Genomic DNA, 19,334 nt, shown 5'->3' with positions numbered 1-19,334 from the left:
AATTATATTAATTATAATTCATAAACAATTAAAGGTGAGTAATTAATAATGACTTTACTTTACTTACACTTTTATGAAGTAATCTCCAACCGAGCCTGTACCATTTTTTGCGCCTTCCTTATCATCAATTATTTCCATGCCAATCGCGAACAAGCGATCTGTAATATCTTTGTCAACAATGCTTCCGTTAGATAAATAGTACGTATTGTCACTGAATGTATTATGAGACGTACTGAGCAGGTCAAGGTCTTTCACTTTCTGGTAGACTAAATTGCCTTTTTCCCCGTGAACCCACTGGCCACCAAGGTCCACAAAACTACCGCCAAATTCTACGGAACACACCCTGCCGCCTATTTTATTTTCCGCCTCTAGGACAGTAAGATTGACAAATCCGTTTTCCAGTAATTTTGTTGCAGCTGCAATTCCGGAAACGCCTGCACCGACTATTATAACGCTTGGATTCTTGGCCATGTTTCTGACTATAATGAACTTTTCGCTGATTCTAACTTGAGTGAGAATTGCTGAAAACCTAAAATTTAATAAACGAGGTAACTATAGGTTATCAAAACACATGATAAATTAATAATGAAATTAGATAACATGCATATATCTGTTAACCTAGAATAAGTAAACTAAATTTACTTATCTCATAAAAACTGTTCTTTATCTTTCTTAAAACATTATAAATTTCGATATATTAATTATTGTTTGATCCACCACAACAGCTATTTTTAATTAATAATTCGAAAAAATCACTACTTTTATTAAATAAAACTGCAAAGTCTTGAATAGAAAGTCAAGAAAACGTTTTATGGGGCATTAATTATATCCCAAAAGAACACTTAAAACTTACCTTCATTAATATGACCTGCATATTAATTATAGATGCCACTTGATTTATTAACACATAGATGATTATCACTTATTAAAAAAATCTAATTATATAAAGATGATTAAATTGGGGCAAAGTTGTATATTTTAATGAATAATAATTTCCCAAAGATATATAGAAAACATTTTTTTTAATACAATTTTCAAATTTCGGTTTTGCCATTTTCCATAATTATTTGACATTGTTAAGACATGTATTCTAATTGGAATTAAAATATTCCTCATTTAAAAACAATACTATTTTAATTTAAGGATGTCAATACATATTTTTCCTATTTTTGTTTTTATATATGGGGCATTCCATGCCAAATCAATGAGGTCGTGACCGAATTATTTTTAATTTTCCTGATTTTCTGGTATTAGTATTTAGTACCTATACCCATTTAGAGTAGCTGAATATTTTGAGTAAAAAGATTTTAAATACTTGGATCTTGGCAAAAACTAAAGATATCACAAACTTTTTTTTTTCATTTTGTTCGTTTTGAGAATTAGTTTTATAAAAAAAATTAAAAATAATACATTTTTAGTTTTTTGATTTTTAAACCAGAAAGTGGTTTTTGAAAAAGAGTGGCGGTTTTTTTTCGAAATTTAGTTAAAAATATGGTATTTTTAGGAATTAATCATCAAGATTTACTTCTATAATAAAATTGGTTTAATAGGGTACATTATTGTATAAAAATGAAAATACAAAAGAAAAAAATTGTAATTAGAAAAAAATAGAATAATCCCCCTCTAGAACCCGTCTCATAAATTTGTATATTAAAACACGATTTTTTTAGAATTTTTAAGAGTTAACAAATAATAGAAATAAAAAATAAGGAGATTGTAACTTCCATTTATAGCATGAAAGTATAGCATAATAGTTTCCGGTGATATTTTTTTCTCGCAAACAGTGACAAGGTCAGTATACGTTCATTAGGATTACTTATGTTTTCATTAATATTTGTTAACTTCCATGGAATTTACAATATTTTATACCTTAATTATAGAAACCTTCGTAAATTATAAAAAACTGACACAGAATCTTAGTAAAAATATGTACAAGGTGAGTAATTTAAAAATCAAATAGTAATTTGTAAAAATTAATAATTATTAAATAGGTCAATAAAATAAAACATAATTTGACTTCTATAAAAATTAAAAGTAAACATAATATTTTGTTATTCATTTTATGTTGTGTATATGTATAATGTCTATTGTATTTTACTAAAGCATATGACTGTTTTACACTAGTGTTATTTTATTTAATGTAAAATAGTTTATTAAGTTTTATTACTTTTAAATTTATTTATAGTTTTTTTTTGTCTTCGAATTGTTTTACCAATGGTTACTGTCATTTTTCTTTTTTTTATATTACATATTGTGTTCCCACCCATTCAGTAATTGGATATGTTCTGTTGAATGGTGTTTCAAATAAATAAATAAATAAATAAATAAATAAATAAATAATTTGACATATTTTAGAAAAAATTATTATTATATTTTAGCCTTGTAAGACCTGAAGATGAGGTGTAAAGTTTAACGTCGAAACCGGTAGTCTTTCTTAAAAATAAAAGGATTGTGAGAAAATTGGACCTTTTCTTGTTTCTAAAATAAGTTACATAAATACACTTTTTTATTTCTCTAAACTTGAACGATGTCGATGAATATTTTACTGAACTGTCAAAATTTCATTCGAGAAAATAAAAACGAACTATCCATATTTTGTTTTTAAAGTATTCTACATGAAATAAATAACGTATTTCGACGAAAACAATAAAGCAAATAATATCATATGACATCTTCGTAGTCAGCAAATGACGCAAATATCGAAAATGTGAATATCCTATATGAGGCAGCATGGGCGTCGCCAAAGGAAGGAAACAGGGGGCAGTTGCCCCCTCCTGGATAAATGTAATGATAGATCGTAATTTCATAAAATTATTTGTGACCGACCAAATAAATATAACACTGTCCGGCTATTAAGTTTTAAGGCTGATTTTATTGGGGCTAAGTGCGTGGCTCTATCTATGTGCGGTCAACGGGACTACGTAATGAGAAGCCTTCCGGATGTCGAGCGACCGAACAAAAATTCATCAGTATACGTGTATCGACTACGAAGTTATAACGTTTTGCGTGAAGCGAGTTTTTAACAGTTGTCATGGAAACAGACATTGAACAGCGTACAGAAATTCAGTTCTGATTTAAAGGCAGGTTTACACGCTACAATAAACGCTAGGAATTTATCGTAACAATCGAATCGTTACGATTTATCGTTGGGTGTAAATAGGAAATTGTAGCGATTTATTGGAATGGGAGTTGGGTTGGATGGTTGATGCCGGCCGGGATCAATTTCTGCGAATCGTAACGACATGTTTGAACGTGTAAACAAGTAGCCGGCATTTCTCGCTACAATTTCACTCAGTTTGCATTTGCAATTCATCAGATATAGTCCGGTGATTGTTTTTGGCTGACCTTAACAACTCAACATAAGTCTCTTCGTCCATTCTCAAATAATTTCGCCAGTCATTCGGTTCATTTCTTAGTTCTTTCATTAACTTCACATGAGAGAATTCTCTTCTCTTTAGTAACCACTCGCGGCTCCACTTTGTTATCTGTTTTTGCGCTTTTTTCACTTTTCTCGCTAAACAACCGATGTACAACGACAACAACACTACTTCCTCCATGGCAAAAGTTTTTTTGAGGTCGATAGCTGTTAACAACGAAATATGGAAGGAAATCGTTCCGATTTATCGTTAACGTGGAAACAGTACTCCACTCTTTCGATTTATTGCAGCAATAAATTTGTCACGCATCGTTACGGTTTCTCGTAGCGTGTAAAACGGCCTTAAAGCCGCTAAAACTGCCACGAAAACGTATCAAATGTTACAAAGGGCGCACGGTGAGGAGTGAGTATTACGTCCGACTGTATTCCTGCATACGAGTAATATTTATTTACTCATATGTGTTCCTGTGGTTCGGAGAGGTATCGTGACAACCGAGAAAGTGTTCACCATGACGAGAGGACATAGTCGGACGTGATACACACTCTCCACTCATTTGAAACACGTCTCCGTGGCTGTTTTACCGGATTTAAAACTTGATTGCTGTACGCTGTTCAATGTGAGTTTCCGTGACAACTTCGCGCAAAACGTTATAACTTCGTGGTAGATATACATACTGACGAAATTTTGGTCGGTCGCTGGGAAGGCTTCCCGCTAGTTCCGTTGACCGCACATAGATAGCGCCACGCAATTCGCCACAATAAAACCAGTTTTAAAACTAAATAGAAAATTCGTTTTGCACAGTAATTATTTCTATAACCTTCTAACACGAACCGGTCAATACACAATGTAATATTTTAACAATCTAGCCATATATAATTAAACAATATTAGGTATTTTTTATATCGACCTAATATCAAGATATTCACATATGGGTACCAAGAAAACGACATTAATCTGTTGTTAGGTAAATACCACATAAATAACAATAATTATATACATAATATATATCGAATCAACTTTTTCCAGTATGTTTATAAAATAAAAAAAAACTGTAGAACAGAACTTTTTTATAACTATGGATATAAAGATTAACTTGTGACTAAAAAAAATAAGACATGTGCTAATAGGAAAACAAAACATATTTTGCGTTTCATTGCCTATTCTATATTAATATTATTCTTTTCAGGATGCGAAAATTTTTTTATGTTTTAGTTTATAGTAAACCCAAACGTTGCAATTCCGTATACACTTTCGTTTTATAATAGTCTGGTTAAATGGATATGTACTAAGTGTACATAGAAAAAAGATTGAATATGATCAACAATACCGAGTAGGTTTGCTCAAGACAGTAGATTTCTTTTGTTAATGTAAAAAATAGACTATTATAGCCTCTTTATTTCATTAATTTTGTTTTGTAAATGTTTTGTTTTTTATTATTTTTATTTTTCTTCTATATGTCAAAGAAATGTTTGTTCTAGGATTTTGCTCGGTGTTATTAAAAAATAGGACTGTTTTCATTTTTGATTTTTCATAAAAAAAATAAAATAGGGAGTATTGTGGATTTGGATTACCTACTTTAAAATCTTTAAACTAACGTAAAGTACAATAGCTAATAATAATCAAATTATTATTAAATAATTAAAATTAATATTTGGGAATTTTGTTGACAAGCTTATATCGTTCACAGCTTACAACTTTTCTTTCTATAAATGTTCTCAAAACTTGTCTGACAATGAATAACTTTCAAATTTCCAACACTGGGATTTGATCTGTCTCCCCTTAATTTCATGATATTTTTGTTTTATTTTTTCTATTAAGAAAGAAGAAAGGATGATGTAGATTAATGTCATTTGTGTTTAAGAATATTTAGTATTCATTAACTCTGGTAAGTATATAAATTTAGCTGAAGAAAAAAGGGATTTTTTTATGCGAAGGAAATGAAAGAGGAAATTACTTAATTCATTGACGTAAAATTAAACGTATAATTAAATGATTAAATATTTATAAATTCTCATTGACGCTTGTAAATTTGGGTAGGTAGGTCTTAATAGCTTCGTTCTTTTTTCGCACTGAACATCGCAAATTTATTATTTTTAGCTTGAATGTCTAGCTATTACTACAATATAAAATATTAAACATGGAATATCTCCAATCATAAAACACCAAAATTTCAAGAGATAAATGCGAGTTCATATTAGTAAATTTTAAAATCAAATACTAATAATTTCTCACAGGCTAAAAACAAATGTAAAATTTTAAAAATTTAGTAGTACAATTAAATTGATAAGGAAACGTCTATTTATATCTTCAAATTATAAAATAATTTTTTAGTTGAAATAAATTAGGTAAATTAAAATAACAAATATTCATTTATTGAAGATTTTGTCGTAAGTTGAATTTAATAACGCAAATATATTTTTTACTTACGAACGTTCAATTTTGAGGAAAGTTTAATAGATAACTATATTGAGTTAGTGACAGATCAGGTTGACTCATTCCATTAACCTAATGAAGTTGTTTTTTGCAACGTATATGCCCTCCTAACAAATAGTTCACAATTCTGACGCAAGGCGCGGAGAGGATTCATAAACATAGGCATGCACTTGATTCAATTAATTATTGATAACTTTTGTATATTCACGGGAGAAAATAGGTATACCCATAAGAGTAACTAAATAAGAGGGTTTTTTCTGTGTCTTTTGCCGGCAGCAGCGGCAGAGTACGCCACCTGTAGCTGATGTGTAGTGAAACGATACACACAGACCATAAAATAATTAAGGAAACTACATGGGAAAACACAATTAGAGTAACCTCTAATTCTACTATCTAATAGATGTCGCTGCATCATAATGGCGGTAAATTTAAATATAATAAAATACACAGAATAAAAAGTATTTCATAAGCAATAGATCACAAAACAGCTGCTAATAGTTGAAGTTAACAATTAAAATTAACGTGAACCATTAACAGCTGTTCTATGACCCATTACTTCTGAAACACTTTAATTATGTTTTAACACTTTACGGGATGTACATTTTTTACTTGTTGTCTTTATGAGACTGAAATTGCCAAGACTGAATTTCTTCCAACAATTCCAAAATGTAATATGTGCCGATTTCTTTGTAATAGATGACTTTAAAAAACTGCAATTATTTAGCTGAATGATACGAGAATTTAAACTATAAAAAAGATCATTAATATCATTCTCAAACTCTGCTGCATAAATAGCCTCAGCAGGTATGCCAGTAGTGGGATTACTCACCATTGCCTCAACTTCATGAGCTACAGATGCACTTAACGTTTTTTGCTGGAATTTTTACTTTCATTTTAACATTACTACGATTTAATTCGAAATAATGGTCGTGTATCTTTCGTAAACCTTGGAAGCGTCTAGATTTATCAATTTCATAACATTTTACTATGTTGTTGAATTTTGCTGTTTTATTATGCGAAAATTTAATATTATTGTTATATAAAGCATTTCTGGTCTTTTTAAGCAAATGAGGAACGTCAAAAATGGGAATAATTTCCTCGCCATTAACATTAAAAGTGGATTTATTTGATGACTCAAAAACTAACTGTCTGACAGCTGATCTGTTAGTGGAAAACCTTGATCACAAACTGTACAAATTATTTTTAATCCACAACACTGCAATGCTGAAATTATTTCAGTTAACAAAATGTGTAGGTCCTTTGTTTTTATAACATCTTTTGCGAAATAATTCACGATAGGTTGCTTCCAATGTTTACTAATATCTTGTACCAAAAACACTAGAGCATGATTTGCTACCTCATTTTGTCTACCCAGGGACCCAAGATCGACATATCCCGTTACTTGATCTTTACAAGTGTCATAATTTAGACCAACAGACAGAGCTATTTCATCAAATACTAAACAACAAACTTTATCTCTTGTAATCATTTTACTAACATGTTCTGATAATTTACGTAACAACTTTTCATTTATCCCAACATTTAAAGGTATTTGGCCTAAATATTTCCTTATGGAAGATTTAGAGGCCAGCACAAAAAATTTTTGTAAAAACCTGTAGCACCTTGACCCACGTTTGTAAATCGCTAAAGCAAGTGCTTTATTTTCTGAATTATAGATAGGTCATTTTTTTCACAATTTTTAATTTGTGACTCAATAAATTTTACTCCTACTGGATCAAGATGACGACTTAATTTTGCAAATAAATTAGAATAGGTGATACTACGAACATGAGCCAAATTAATTTTACATTTTAATAGTTTCCTTTTTAATTTCAAAATCTGAATTTTCTGTTGACAATCTAGATATTACATTTTTTTTATATTTATCTGAAAGTTAAGATATTCTCTTAACATTCATAGGTTTTAAAAATGTTCTTTGTTTATTATTTGACTGAAAAGATGTGCAGCTTTGACAAAATGAAGTATCAAGTGAGGTACTTACATAACCAGTATTTGATTCCGCTTCATTCAACTTGCTCAGTAATGGCTCTAGTGCTCGCAGTAGCGCTTGTAGGATATAACAATTTTGAATATATTTCGGTTTTTTAATAGGTGGATGTGAAAAATCATCCGAAATTGAAGTTTGGCAGCTCGTACTCTGAAAATTCTGTAATGTTACGTTAACAAATTGTTTTGCTGAATATTGGATACTATCCGAGGATTCCAAGGTGATATTATTACAATTAATATATGAACTTGTAGTTGATCTTAAAAATAATGTCGGCACAGCATTTCTGTTGAGACTATTCCTATCACTGCTTTTAAAACATTTTAACTCAAAATGGTCTTCACAAAAATAATGATCTGTGTTTGTCGGAACAAAGTCTGATTTACATAATTTTCGAACTGATTCTATCCACAGTCATTGTCTGTCTTTTGTAATTTTGAAAAAACTTTTATTTCTATAGGACGCATTACAGACATTCATATAGAAAGTTCTTTTGCAATTTGGAGCACAACATTGACGTGTAGTTCTACCAGGTAAACTCATTTTGAATAAAAATACAGTAGTAAGGCAGTTCAGATGACTAATTCAATGAATCCCTTATTACATTAATCTAAAACAAAACAAATTTATTAATGTACAAAACGCGGCAACTTACCTGAACTGAAAATAAACTATAACCTCAAACCTCCAACATTCGACGTTGATTGAAATATTTCAGTCAACGCATTCTATTTCTGTTGATTGAAAGCTTGGAAATACAGATTCGATTTGTGGTTGCAAATTTCTGTTTAACAACTTCCATAAAGGACAATGTTTTGCTACAACAACGTGAGATGGCCTCAGTGAATGCATGTTCAATCCGCCCTATCCAATAAAAGTCTCTTATTTAGTTACTCTTATGGGTATACCTACCAGTTCAGAAAAACATTTTTGCCATTTTCACAATTTAAGGCACACAAATAGCGGCATAATGTTTAAAAAATATTAATGAAGTCAGCTTAAAATTACTGTGGCTATCTCCTGGCCTAATAAACTAGACAAATCACAATAGAAGACTAATATTCTATTATAAATGGAAAAAATAGAAAGGCAATTTCAATAATGTTTTTAAATTTGTAAATTAAGCAATAAATGCATTGGTACTAGAATGAATACCAAGAAAATATATGTATAATTACAAGATAATTTTGAAACATATTTTAAACATTTAAAAATAGTAACCAAAATATGTTTTCAACACAGCTTTGTTCGACGCAGAATGTCACAATCTTGTCACAATGTCACAAGCTATAAATGTGCATGTTTAACGAAAACAAACACATAATTTTATTTCATAATCAGAATATATCTCTTAAACAAATTAAATATTCCATAGAACTGCATCATAATTTTCTTTAATTGTATCTGAGTGGCTGAAAAACATAATCATAGCCAGAAGACTTCAGGCAGGGCGAACAAGTTAGCCACGGTTATAGTGGTCTTAAGGCTTTCGCGGCCTGTGCTAATATTTACAGTGCGATAGTATTTTGGGTTATTATGCCGTAGCCTTTGTATCTTTCACTCGCTTAGTTTTAACTAGGAATCTTCGAGACATTTCGAACTAGGCTTTGCGGAATTTCGGACAATTACTAGAACCCCTAGGTCCGCCCTGATGTTCATGGGTGTTGTCAAAGTGTAACCCTGTCGTTGCGTATGCTTTAAGACCTGCGCAGTGGGAATCACAATCTCTGCTTTCAGGCCGTTGTTTGTTCTATACGAGAGGTAACTACTGCTTTAAATAAGCTACCCTATGTTTTACAAACTAAGCTATCCGATAAGTCAAAGTAAGGGTATGAATATACTGGAGCGTCGCGGTTTCAGATTCAGATAGAGGCAAGATAACAGCTATGCCCGCATCTCATCGTATCATTATAGCCGTACAGAATGTTGCGAAGCGCACGTTGTGTTTCTACCTTCTATCTTTTGCTGCGGCTATAGTGGATTTAAATACTATAATTTTTTTGAAGCATCATGACGCGATTTGGTAAATTGGAATTGACATAGTCCAATTATTTATTTCTATACATCAAAGAAGGGCAATTCTTCAGATTTTTGGTTTTGAAAATATTTTTTGTTATATCAGTTTTCTTCAAGCTATCTAAATTTTCTTCTTGTATAACCATGCGAACTATTGGTCGACCATTTTGATTACGGTGGCGAAAGCTACCAGTCTCTCTCAATCTTTGAAACAACCTTGAAAATAACTTTCTATCCTATTGGGATAAGTTTCCGCATAATTTCTTGCTGCAGCTCGTTCTTTAACATTTTGATGAGAATAAAAAATATCTGTCATTGTGTGTTGTTTAATTAAATGTGGTTTATTTATTTCAGAATTAAGTATTATTAAAACGAGATTTTGGAAATTAATGACAATAAAACTCGTCTCTAGGAGACTCTATATACTTAGATAATTTGATTTTTTAATAGTTACTTAAATACTAATCGAATTTGAATTCCGCATCACGTAAATTCCTATAGAACGAATTTGGTTTATAGATAGGAATGGTCTTTTTTATAATAAATGGCAAAAAATATTGAGGAAAAATATTTTTTCCATGTTTAACCCCTGTTTGTTATTATTTAACTGCACTACGGTAGGTTATATTAAGTATTACTCGAAGAGACTTACCTGAACATTTTTGTGTCAAAAGTTCATAAAAATGGAAACAGTAACACTTATCATCTGGCACCAGTTCTCTTTATCATCTGAATCTTGGGAATCCTATTAATATAAATATATAACATTAGAATTTCTAATATCTAAACCACAATGTTTTTAACTGCATTAAACAATCGTGTGTACAGGGTGATTCACGGCAAGTCTAAAAATGTTCAGAGAAAGATTGTATAACAGAAATGTCGCAAGATTGCCTCATATACTTTTGTTTGTTTAATTTAAAGATATACAGGGTGTTTCTTAAGTAGAGTTCAAAAATCCAAGGGGTATTCTGTGGCCAAAATAAGGGTTTTTGTAATATAAATGTGGGATCTTAGGACAGCCATTGTCCAGCTAGTGTCAAAAAAAAAGTTTTTAACTTTTAATTTCTAAATCGCGTAAGATAATTTAACCAAATTCGGTGTGCGTATGACAGTAGGTAAAAAACAAAAAATTACCAACTTTACAAATTTACCTGTAGCGGAGGTATGGAGGTATCATTGATCATTATTTGCCAAAATAAAATATATCCCTCTGTATAATATTATAAATAAAATAGGTCATCATCATATGCGCCATTGTATTATCTTGTTTTTGTTGTTTCTTTACACTTTTTTGTATTTCAAACCGGTTAATAACTAAATTGATTTAACCACGTTTTCCTCAAATGGTGCTTGAACATTATAAACGTCATTTTAGGTTTATGCAATACTAAAAGTTTGAGAAATATAATTTCATGAAACAAAATTGTTGATACTTTTATTTGTTCTTGATGAAATAGTTGGTTTTACTTATTTGATATTCTTAATGCCATTTTTAATAAATAAAAATAAAATCTAAATTATTTTCACTGGCATAATACTCACAGGATGAAAGAAATTGTTCTTTCTTCTTCTAATTGGACAGGGTTATAAAGCAAACGTGCAATACTATTACTTTCTAAAATGTTTTAGCATTTTAATTCCGTAATCAATCAAAATGTGCGTTCAAGCCCTGAGGCCACGTCAAGGTGTTCACCAATCCACGGTGTGTTATAACCTGGATTTAGAAAATAGCTTCCGTATGCTACCTAGTTTAAAGTTACTTAAGAGTTTAAAACATTTTGAAAAACAGTAAGCCTTCACTGAAAAAATTCATCAATGCTAACCGTAATTTGCAAATGCTATCTGGGGGCAAGATTAAGTGTACGAGCAAACGGAACTTTTATTTCAAAAATATTTTTTAGATTTGGCTTTACCGACAGATTTTATAAAAGTTATAATGGTTGTCACATCTGATTTGTATTTACATATTTTTATTTTTGAAAGAAGCAAGTGAGAGATACGGATGAGTACGGGGGATCCTTCGCGTCCAAACAATTCTTTTACCATTTTCAGATTCAGCGAATTTTACTAAAGATAGGTTGGAAGCCCAGTTCGGAATTTTTGTATTTTTGGGGGGAATTGAGGATGTGTGGAGGGGAATCCAAACGTCAGAATTTTTTTTATCATTTTCGGATTCAGCCAGCGGAAAATTTTACTAAAAAATAGATAGGTTGGATAGCCAGTTTGGATTTTTTGAATTTTTGGGAGCAATTAAGAGTGTGTGGGGGGAATCCGTACGTCAGGATTTTTTTTATCATTTTTGGATTCAGCTAAAAATTTTACCAAAGATAGGTCACGTTTTAAAAACAAACGATATTTTATGTCGGCCTGTATTATCCATATAGTCTAGGATATGGCGTGGCGCGTCAAAAAATCCATGAACCCTAACTTTCTGCCGTGTGGTAAATAAGCTCCTGAGTCGATGTGAAGCATTTTTTCTCATACCACATATATATATACAGGGTGTCCATTTTAATGTCCCACCCCAAATATCTCGAAACCCGAGCAGAATGAGGAAAAATGTTTTAGACAAAAGTTATAGGGTTGGGAGGGGGACATACGAAGGTGACCTTGAAAATGACCTTGAAGTCGATTTTCAAGGTCAAACGAGGGTCAACTTCGATTTTTCAAATGAAAACCCCTATTTTTTATTGCNGGGTGGAAATCTGGGGAAAAAAGTGGACCGTAACCGTCTGGAAGCCACGGTAAGTCAAAGCATCCATTTTCTGCCGCTTGCCAAATAAGTTCCATAACGACCGCACAAACGTTACATACTGCTGGCAGACATGACGCCCCCCTCCCCCCTTCGGCCCCAAAAGGGGTAACATGGTTCGTTTGCTAGTGGGCGTGCATTATATTGACAAAACCGCTATGCATGCTTAATGTTGAGTTTTTTTAAACATTATTAGCTTAATAACCTTAAATTAACATAAAGGAACAAAATAATGACAAAAAATAAATCCCTGTCCGAAAATCCACGCAAGATTTGAATATTCCGCCCAACGAACAAAAAATGGCAGTGTGACAGCTGACAGTTCAGGGTTATTAAAAATGGAGGGCTACATGAATGAACAACGCGTCTTCAATGTTGAGCAATATTTTAAAAATTAACAAAGGTTTGGCACCTACAGTTCGAAATTTTCGTACAAAATATGGTCAGAACAGCGATTTAACTTCATCAAGTGTGAAAAAATAAAATGAAAAATTCGAGGATACTGGATCAATTATTGATCTTAAATACTCTGACCGTCCTGCAACAAGTCGTTCAATACAAAACATCGAAGGAGTTTGTGGATAGTCCAAGAACATCAATTCGGCACCATAGTCAAGAATTGAACATTTCCAGAAGCTCTCTACAGCGTATTCTCACGAAAGATTTGCATCTTCATGCTTACAAAGTTCAATTGACTCAAAAACTGAAGCCTACTAACCATGTAGAACGAAGAGAGTTTGAAGAATGGATTATGGAACAATAACAAGTGGATGCTGATTTTTCGAAAATCATCTTGCGATGAGGCTCATTTTCATCTTGATGGCTTCGTTAATCGACAAGATTGTCGCATTTGGGGTTCAGAAAATCTACGAATGATTGTTGAGAAACAAATGCATCCACAACGTGTCACTGTTTGGTGCGGATTTTGGGCTGGAGATATCATCAGACCATACTTCTTCGAAAATGCGGCTGCAATAACAGTTAATGGTGCTTGCTATCGCAATATGATAATCCACTTTTTTGTGCCTAAAAAGATATGGATGTAAACGAGATATGATTTCAACAAGACGGTACCAATGCCATATAGAAACAATTTAATTACATGAATCAGATCTTGGTCGTGTAATTTTTCGTTTTGGTGACCAGAATTGGCCGCCCAGATCATGCGATTTAATGCCGTTGGTCATTTTTCTTTGGGGTTTTCTGAAATCTACGGTTTATGCTAACAAACCCACGACCACCCACGCCTTGAAGGAAAAAAACTGAGCGCTGTATCAACGAAATTATTATTTATGTAAAGCCGTGGAGGACATTCACCCGATATGCCATACATAACCCTATACTGTATACTTTATGAATCAATAAAAAATTTAGAATTTTTAAATAAGAACCTGTTTTTTTATCAAAATCACTTCTTACGTGAATTTTGGGACACCCTTGGAAAATGGTACATGCTACCGAATTTTGACAAGTATACCTTTTTTTGTAGTATGCTTTAGAGTTTACAGAACCGTTTAGAAATGTAATTAATTTAGATTTTTAACATATTTTAATCAGATTGTAAACCTTCAAACCCTGTATCGGCGACACTGCTTTTCAGAAAGAAACCGTTTGCACATTATTCTTAAGGCACAGTTGATGTTTACTCGTATACAAATTTTGACATTTTTATATTTAGCCGATTTAGGAAAACCATTTGGAAAGTAACAACTTCAACACACTGTATCTCGAAAACAGGGCGTCTAAGAAAAAAACTTTACATGAATTACCCCTATTATTTTCCCATGAGGAAGTTGCACACAAGTTTTTTTGAAACATGAACGGGACACCCTGTACATGTATGTACATGTAGGTTTTTGGGGGGTAATAAATACGTCAGTGTTATTGAATTACAATTTTCTTTCCTTAAAAGGCTATGTCAGTGTTCCTTAAAATTAAGTAAATAAAAAATGTTTGAAAGCCAATAACTTTTGCAGTAAGCAATACAGGGTGTTTCAGGATTAAGTCGACAAACTTTAAAGATAAATCATAAAAAAATAAGAATAAATAAGAATTTTTTAAATAACTTCTCAATGAAGAAGGCTATTTTGGCATGACACGTCTTCTTATAAGATACCGTTTTTCCATAGAAGTAGAAGTCCCGCAAGCAACCAGTGGCGGAGTTATAGGGACTCAGACTCATTAAATTATAAAAAAAATAATACGGCCCTACTAAAAATAAAATATGATGCTGTTTTTAGATAGAACAGTTTGTTATTGACAAAAAGTGTATATTCACTTATTTTCCTAACTCTTATAGTTTCATGGCAAAATTGATTTTTCGCAAGGATGTTCCTGGATTCTGTCGATAAACTTTAGGAAGACGTTCCTCATAAAACCTAAAAAAATATAGTACCTATTAAAATTGGTCTTAGTCTCGAGTATGTGCGAGTCAAATAAGCCTTTTTGGCTCCCCTTCCCTTGGGTTTTACCAATTCCCACGATATATCAATCAGTCTACATATACAGTGTGTCCAAAATGATGGAACAAAAATTTTTTTTCAAGTTGAAATTTAAATAATTCGCTGAAACAGGTCAATTAGTAAATATAAATTGTCACTTTTCTGCAATATTTGTATAATCTATTTATACTATAAAGTATAGTGTCCTATTAAAAAAAATGCGGGTAATGTTATAGGGTAATGGCTCAGAAAAATAGAAAATATTGCAGAAAAGTGAAATTTCTACTTACTGATTGACTTGTTTCAGCGATTTTTTTAAATCTGAACTGGAAAAAAAATATGAATTTGGTTCAATCATTTTGGGACACACTGTATAGGCATAATATTTGTTTTATTTCACTCAAATTTCATTCTAAAATATAGCAGATTACTAACATTAATTTACACGGCAAAAATATTGTTCTTAAACAGCAAAATCTCTTTAAAACAGTGTTTTTGCCATTTAAATAATTGTTATCAATAATTTTCAAATAACTACAAATTAATACCAAAATTTTAATGTGATGCCTTAACAAAAATCTAGACTATCTTTTTAAACTGCAGTAATCAGAATTTGATAACATATACCTAGTAATCGAACTACATCTGCATTTAACAAAAATAAAAGTCGAAAATGTCATAATAAAAAGTAAAATATTAGAACGTACTTATATTGATATTTTTTTCTTTACGGAACAGTTTAGATTGAGAAAACCTATCAATAGACCGAGAAATCTTTTATAATATGCTTGTGGTTTTTTAATGGATGTCCTTGAATGGTTTTAAACAAACATCTATCAGTATTTTCAACATATCTTCAATTAACATTTCTCTAAATGAATTTTAATTGTCCTAGAACATTCACAATTATTATAAAGACAGGCCTGATTATTTTAATAGCCTGTCCACCGAGACAAAAAATAATTTAGTCCACATTTTTAAAGCAAATTGGTTTATGTACACTTTTCTTTTCATGCAATTTTACAGCTTTTAAATCGTTACATCAGCTTACTGCAGTGAAAATATCTTGTATGCTTTAATTTTAGTGAATAAAGTATTTGTGACTGATCCGTAATAGTATATTACGTAATAAATGTTGTAAAAAGCATTTTACGCACGAGTGGAAAAGTCGCTACGCGGCGTCGTGCGTAATTCTATGAGTGCGTAATTGTATTACACCACGTATTACGTACTATACTTTACCAACGATCACAACTTTAAATACTCAAAAACACATCGTCAGCGATCAATGCAAGATTCCTATTACGTTGTACGGTAAAAAAATCGCACAGCTTGGTAAAAAAATTGTACAGTTTTCCTAGCAACCGCCTAGCAACGGTCAATACAAACAGTATTGTATTGACCGTTGCTAGGCGATCGCTAGGAAAACTGTGCGATTTTTTTACCGTACGTAATAGGAATCTTACATTGATCGCAGACGGTGTGTTTTTAAGTATTTACAGTAGTGGTCGTAGGTAAAGTAATTTACCATCCACACACTCTTGATTTATTTGTTTGTCAAACCGCTTAATGCGGTAAACAATTTGAAAATTGTTGAAGAAAACAAATAAACGTTTGCCAAAAAGTTATTTATGGGTGGACGATTGTGGTCTAAAAACAAGTATTGTTTTTCTTACAGTTACACAATAATAATAGTTTTTACGAATATTTTAAAGATACGTAATATTTGAGCACTAGCAGCATTATTAAATATTATGCCCATAAGTTACGTAAATGCGAGTACAAATAATACATCAAAAAAATATATATATTTTCCAATATCAAAATGCTGTTAAAATATCTACTACATGCAGATAAAACTCGGTATTTAACAAAAGTATTTTTCTAAACAGAATCTCTCATTAAAAGGTAATATGAATTATTAAATATGTATTCTGGGAAAACTACTGGAATTTAAAGAATATTCTTTGTAATAAGCATAATGCAATGCACAATACTACATTGAGAATATTAAAATGTGCAAATTGTAAAACCATGAATAAAGTTAATACTAACGTTGATGATGATACAAAAAATTTTATACTTTCTTCTAATCACTATATATAACATATTAATGTTAGATTAAATTTGAAGTTACCCTATCCATTCGAAAATTACATGATTATGTAAAATAAAAAAAGAGCTATTATTATTCTATCTCATTCCAGATTAAAGTTTCCAAAAACCTCTATAGTGTCTGACGCAATGTGTTCAATTCATCTAGGTGTCGCGATGTTTTTAATGAGGATTTAATCATGTTACTAAAACTATCTTTAAGCATCATTTATATAAAAGATAAATAAAAATACTTTATCTAATTGTAAGATAACGAAAGTTGAATGATTATACTGTCATCGAAGACAAAAAAAAAATGATTGTTTTGCTCACAGTGTAGTTAACAGCCACAATTGTAAATAGGTAGTATAATATAAGACCACAGGGAATATCCGAAGACAGAGAAGTGTTTGCAGACCCCTTGACCATGACCTATAAAAGCCTTAAAAAGAGTGATGATCGGTTTTCTTCTGACTAGTAGGTAGGTTTTTCAATAAGAACACGACTTTAATGCTAACATCCCTTTCTTTGAGGCATCGGCCATTTTGTCCCTGTAATCGATTTAATTCATCCAAATACTACCGCCTTAGTTTCCACTGGGTGCACAAAATTTAGCTTTCCTACACAATGATTTCGCACCATCTTTGCTTTCATACTCTTTTTAGTTGCATATTTTCAAGAAAATTCTCTTCAACATTTGCATTTCGATATAGAAAATTAGATATACAACGCTAAACCGCTTTAGAGAATATCGAAGTTCTAAATAAAAAAAAAACATTTAAGCATCAATTGCACTAAATCTATAGACTAAATTATCACACTACTAATCAGAGAAACAAGGTTTTTCCTTAGTCGAAAAAATAACATATGATGTCTGAACTCTGTGTAAACGAGTAAAACAGAAAAAAAATCATATAAAGGTAGTAAGTCTTTCCGATATCAATAAAGAACTAAGAGGATCACAGTATGTACCAGGTGACGCAGCAACTCGGCATTGAAATATTTGAAAAACTTGTTCCCATATTTATTTAGCCATACCCATATAGACCGTGAGCACATGGGTGTGGTGTCATTGAAAAATGTCTGGCATTTTGAGGTCAGAAAAAGGTAAGTTAGTTAATGAAAATAAGGGTGGCTTTAAGGGCCGACTCGTGTTCGAAAATTTGGAAAATTAATTTCCTTTTGCATAAAATAATTAGTTTTTCACTCATCTTAAAGTGGCAGTTGATGCAAAAGTAGACATTAATAAGTACCTAACAATTTTCAAATGCCAGACGGTTTTAAATAGCCGAAAGGATAGTTCATAGGGGTGAACTTGCAAGAAGAAAAAAATTCATCGTTTACTTTTTGTCTGGCAATCGAAACAATGAAAATTTTTTGTTATGAATATGATAAAAATAAATTGCCAGACGGTTTCCAATGTTCGGAGTCGAGTATCTCTGCGGAATTTTATGTGAAAATTTTTAACATTTTGCAGTGATCTAAATGTATAAAAAAGAGGGCCATTGTGTTTGCGGTATTATAAAATGTAATTCATTTTTCAATGCAAGACAATTGGAACATTCCGAACATTGGAAACCGTCTGGCAATTTATTTTTATCATTTTCATAACAAAAATTTTCATTGTTTCGATTGCCAGACAAAAAGTAAACGATGAATTTTTCTTCTTGCAAGTTCACCCCTATGAACTACCCTTTCGGCTATTTAAGACCGTCTGGCATTTGAAAATTGTCAGGTATAGTCTTTCCGATATCAATTGAAGAATCAACAGATTGATAGTATGTTTCAAAATCTCATGAGCCGCGAAATGCGCGAAAGGCGTGGCATATCCACATAATTCTTCTAATAAACACGTTGTGAAAACATTGACTCAGAATTAGACCACGTGCCTCATTACAACCAGAAATTAACTAAGGCGCTCGGGCATCAACTGACAAACGATCGTTATATATATATATATATATATATTGGTTAAATTAAAATAATAAAGAATAGGGCATTTTATTATGATAGGATAGGATTAAAGACTTGTTTACGCTACGAGAGCTCGAGATAGACTGTGAATAATAGATGTAATGTTTTTAGAACGTAGAATAATTTAGGCGACGGTCGGAATTATGTTTCTGCGCATATGAAGGTCAAAGCTCATAAGATTTTGAAACAACTCTACAACTGCTAGTCAAAAATTAGCGCTGTTGCCACATCTACAT

The 19,334-nt window shown here is 31.6% G+C and overlaps 1 protein-coding gene across 3 annotated transcripts in view; it reads right to left on the bottom strand.

Moving 5' to 3' along the window:
• Positions 1-19,334, bottom strand: part of LOC108908180 (peroxisomal N(1)-acetyl-spermine/spermidine oxidase-like) — a 173,932-nt gene that overhangs the window by 125,796 nt on the left and 28,802 nt on the right. The window contains exons 2-3 of one of the 3 annotated variants that reach the window (XM_018712115.1): positions 10,487-10,579; positions 68-529 (exon numbers count right to left, since the gene is read on the bottom strand). The exons of 1 other annotated variant lie outside the window; for it this stretch is intronic. In XM_018712115.1, the coding sequence (XP_018567631.1) occupies positions 68-529; positions 10,487-10,494 (470 nt within the window). In that variant the 5' untranslated portion in view covers positions 10,495-10,579. The remainder of the gene's footprint in view (positions 1-67; positions 530-10,486; positions 10,580-19,334) is intronic. One more of the 3 variants, XM_018712116.1, reaches the window with a different exon arrangement.

Source organism: Anoplophora glabripennis, unplaced genomic scaffold, assembly GCF_000390285.2.
Source record: "Anoplophora glabripennis isolate ALB-LARVAE unplaced genomic scaffold, Agla_2.0 scaffold394, whole genome shotgun sequence".
In the NCBI taxonomy this organism is placed as follows: domain Eukaryota; kingdom Metazoa; phylum Arthropoda; class Insecta; order Coleoptera; family Cerambycidae; genus Anoplophora; species Anoplophora glabripennis.
This window is presented reverse-complemented; position numbering and strand designations above follow the sequence as displayed.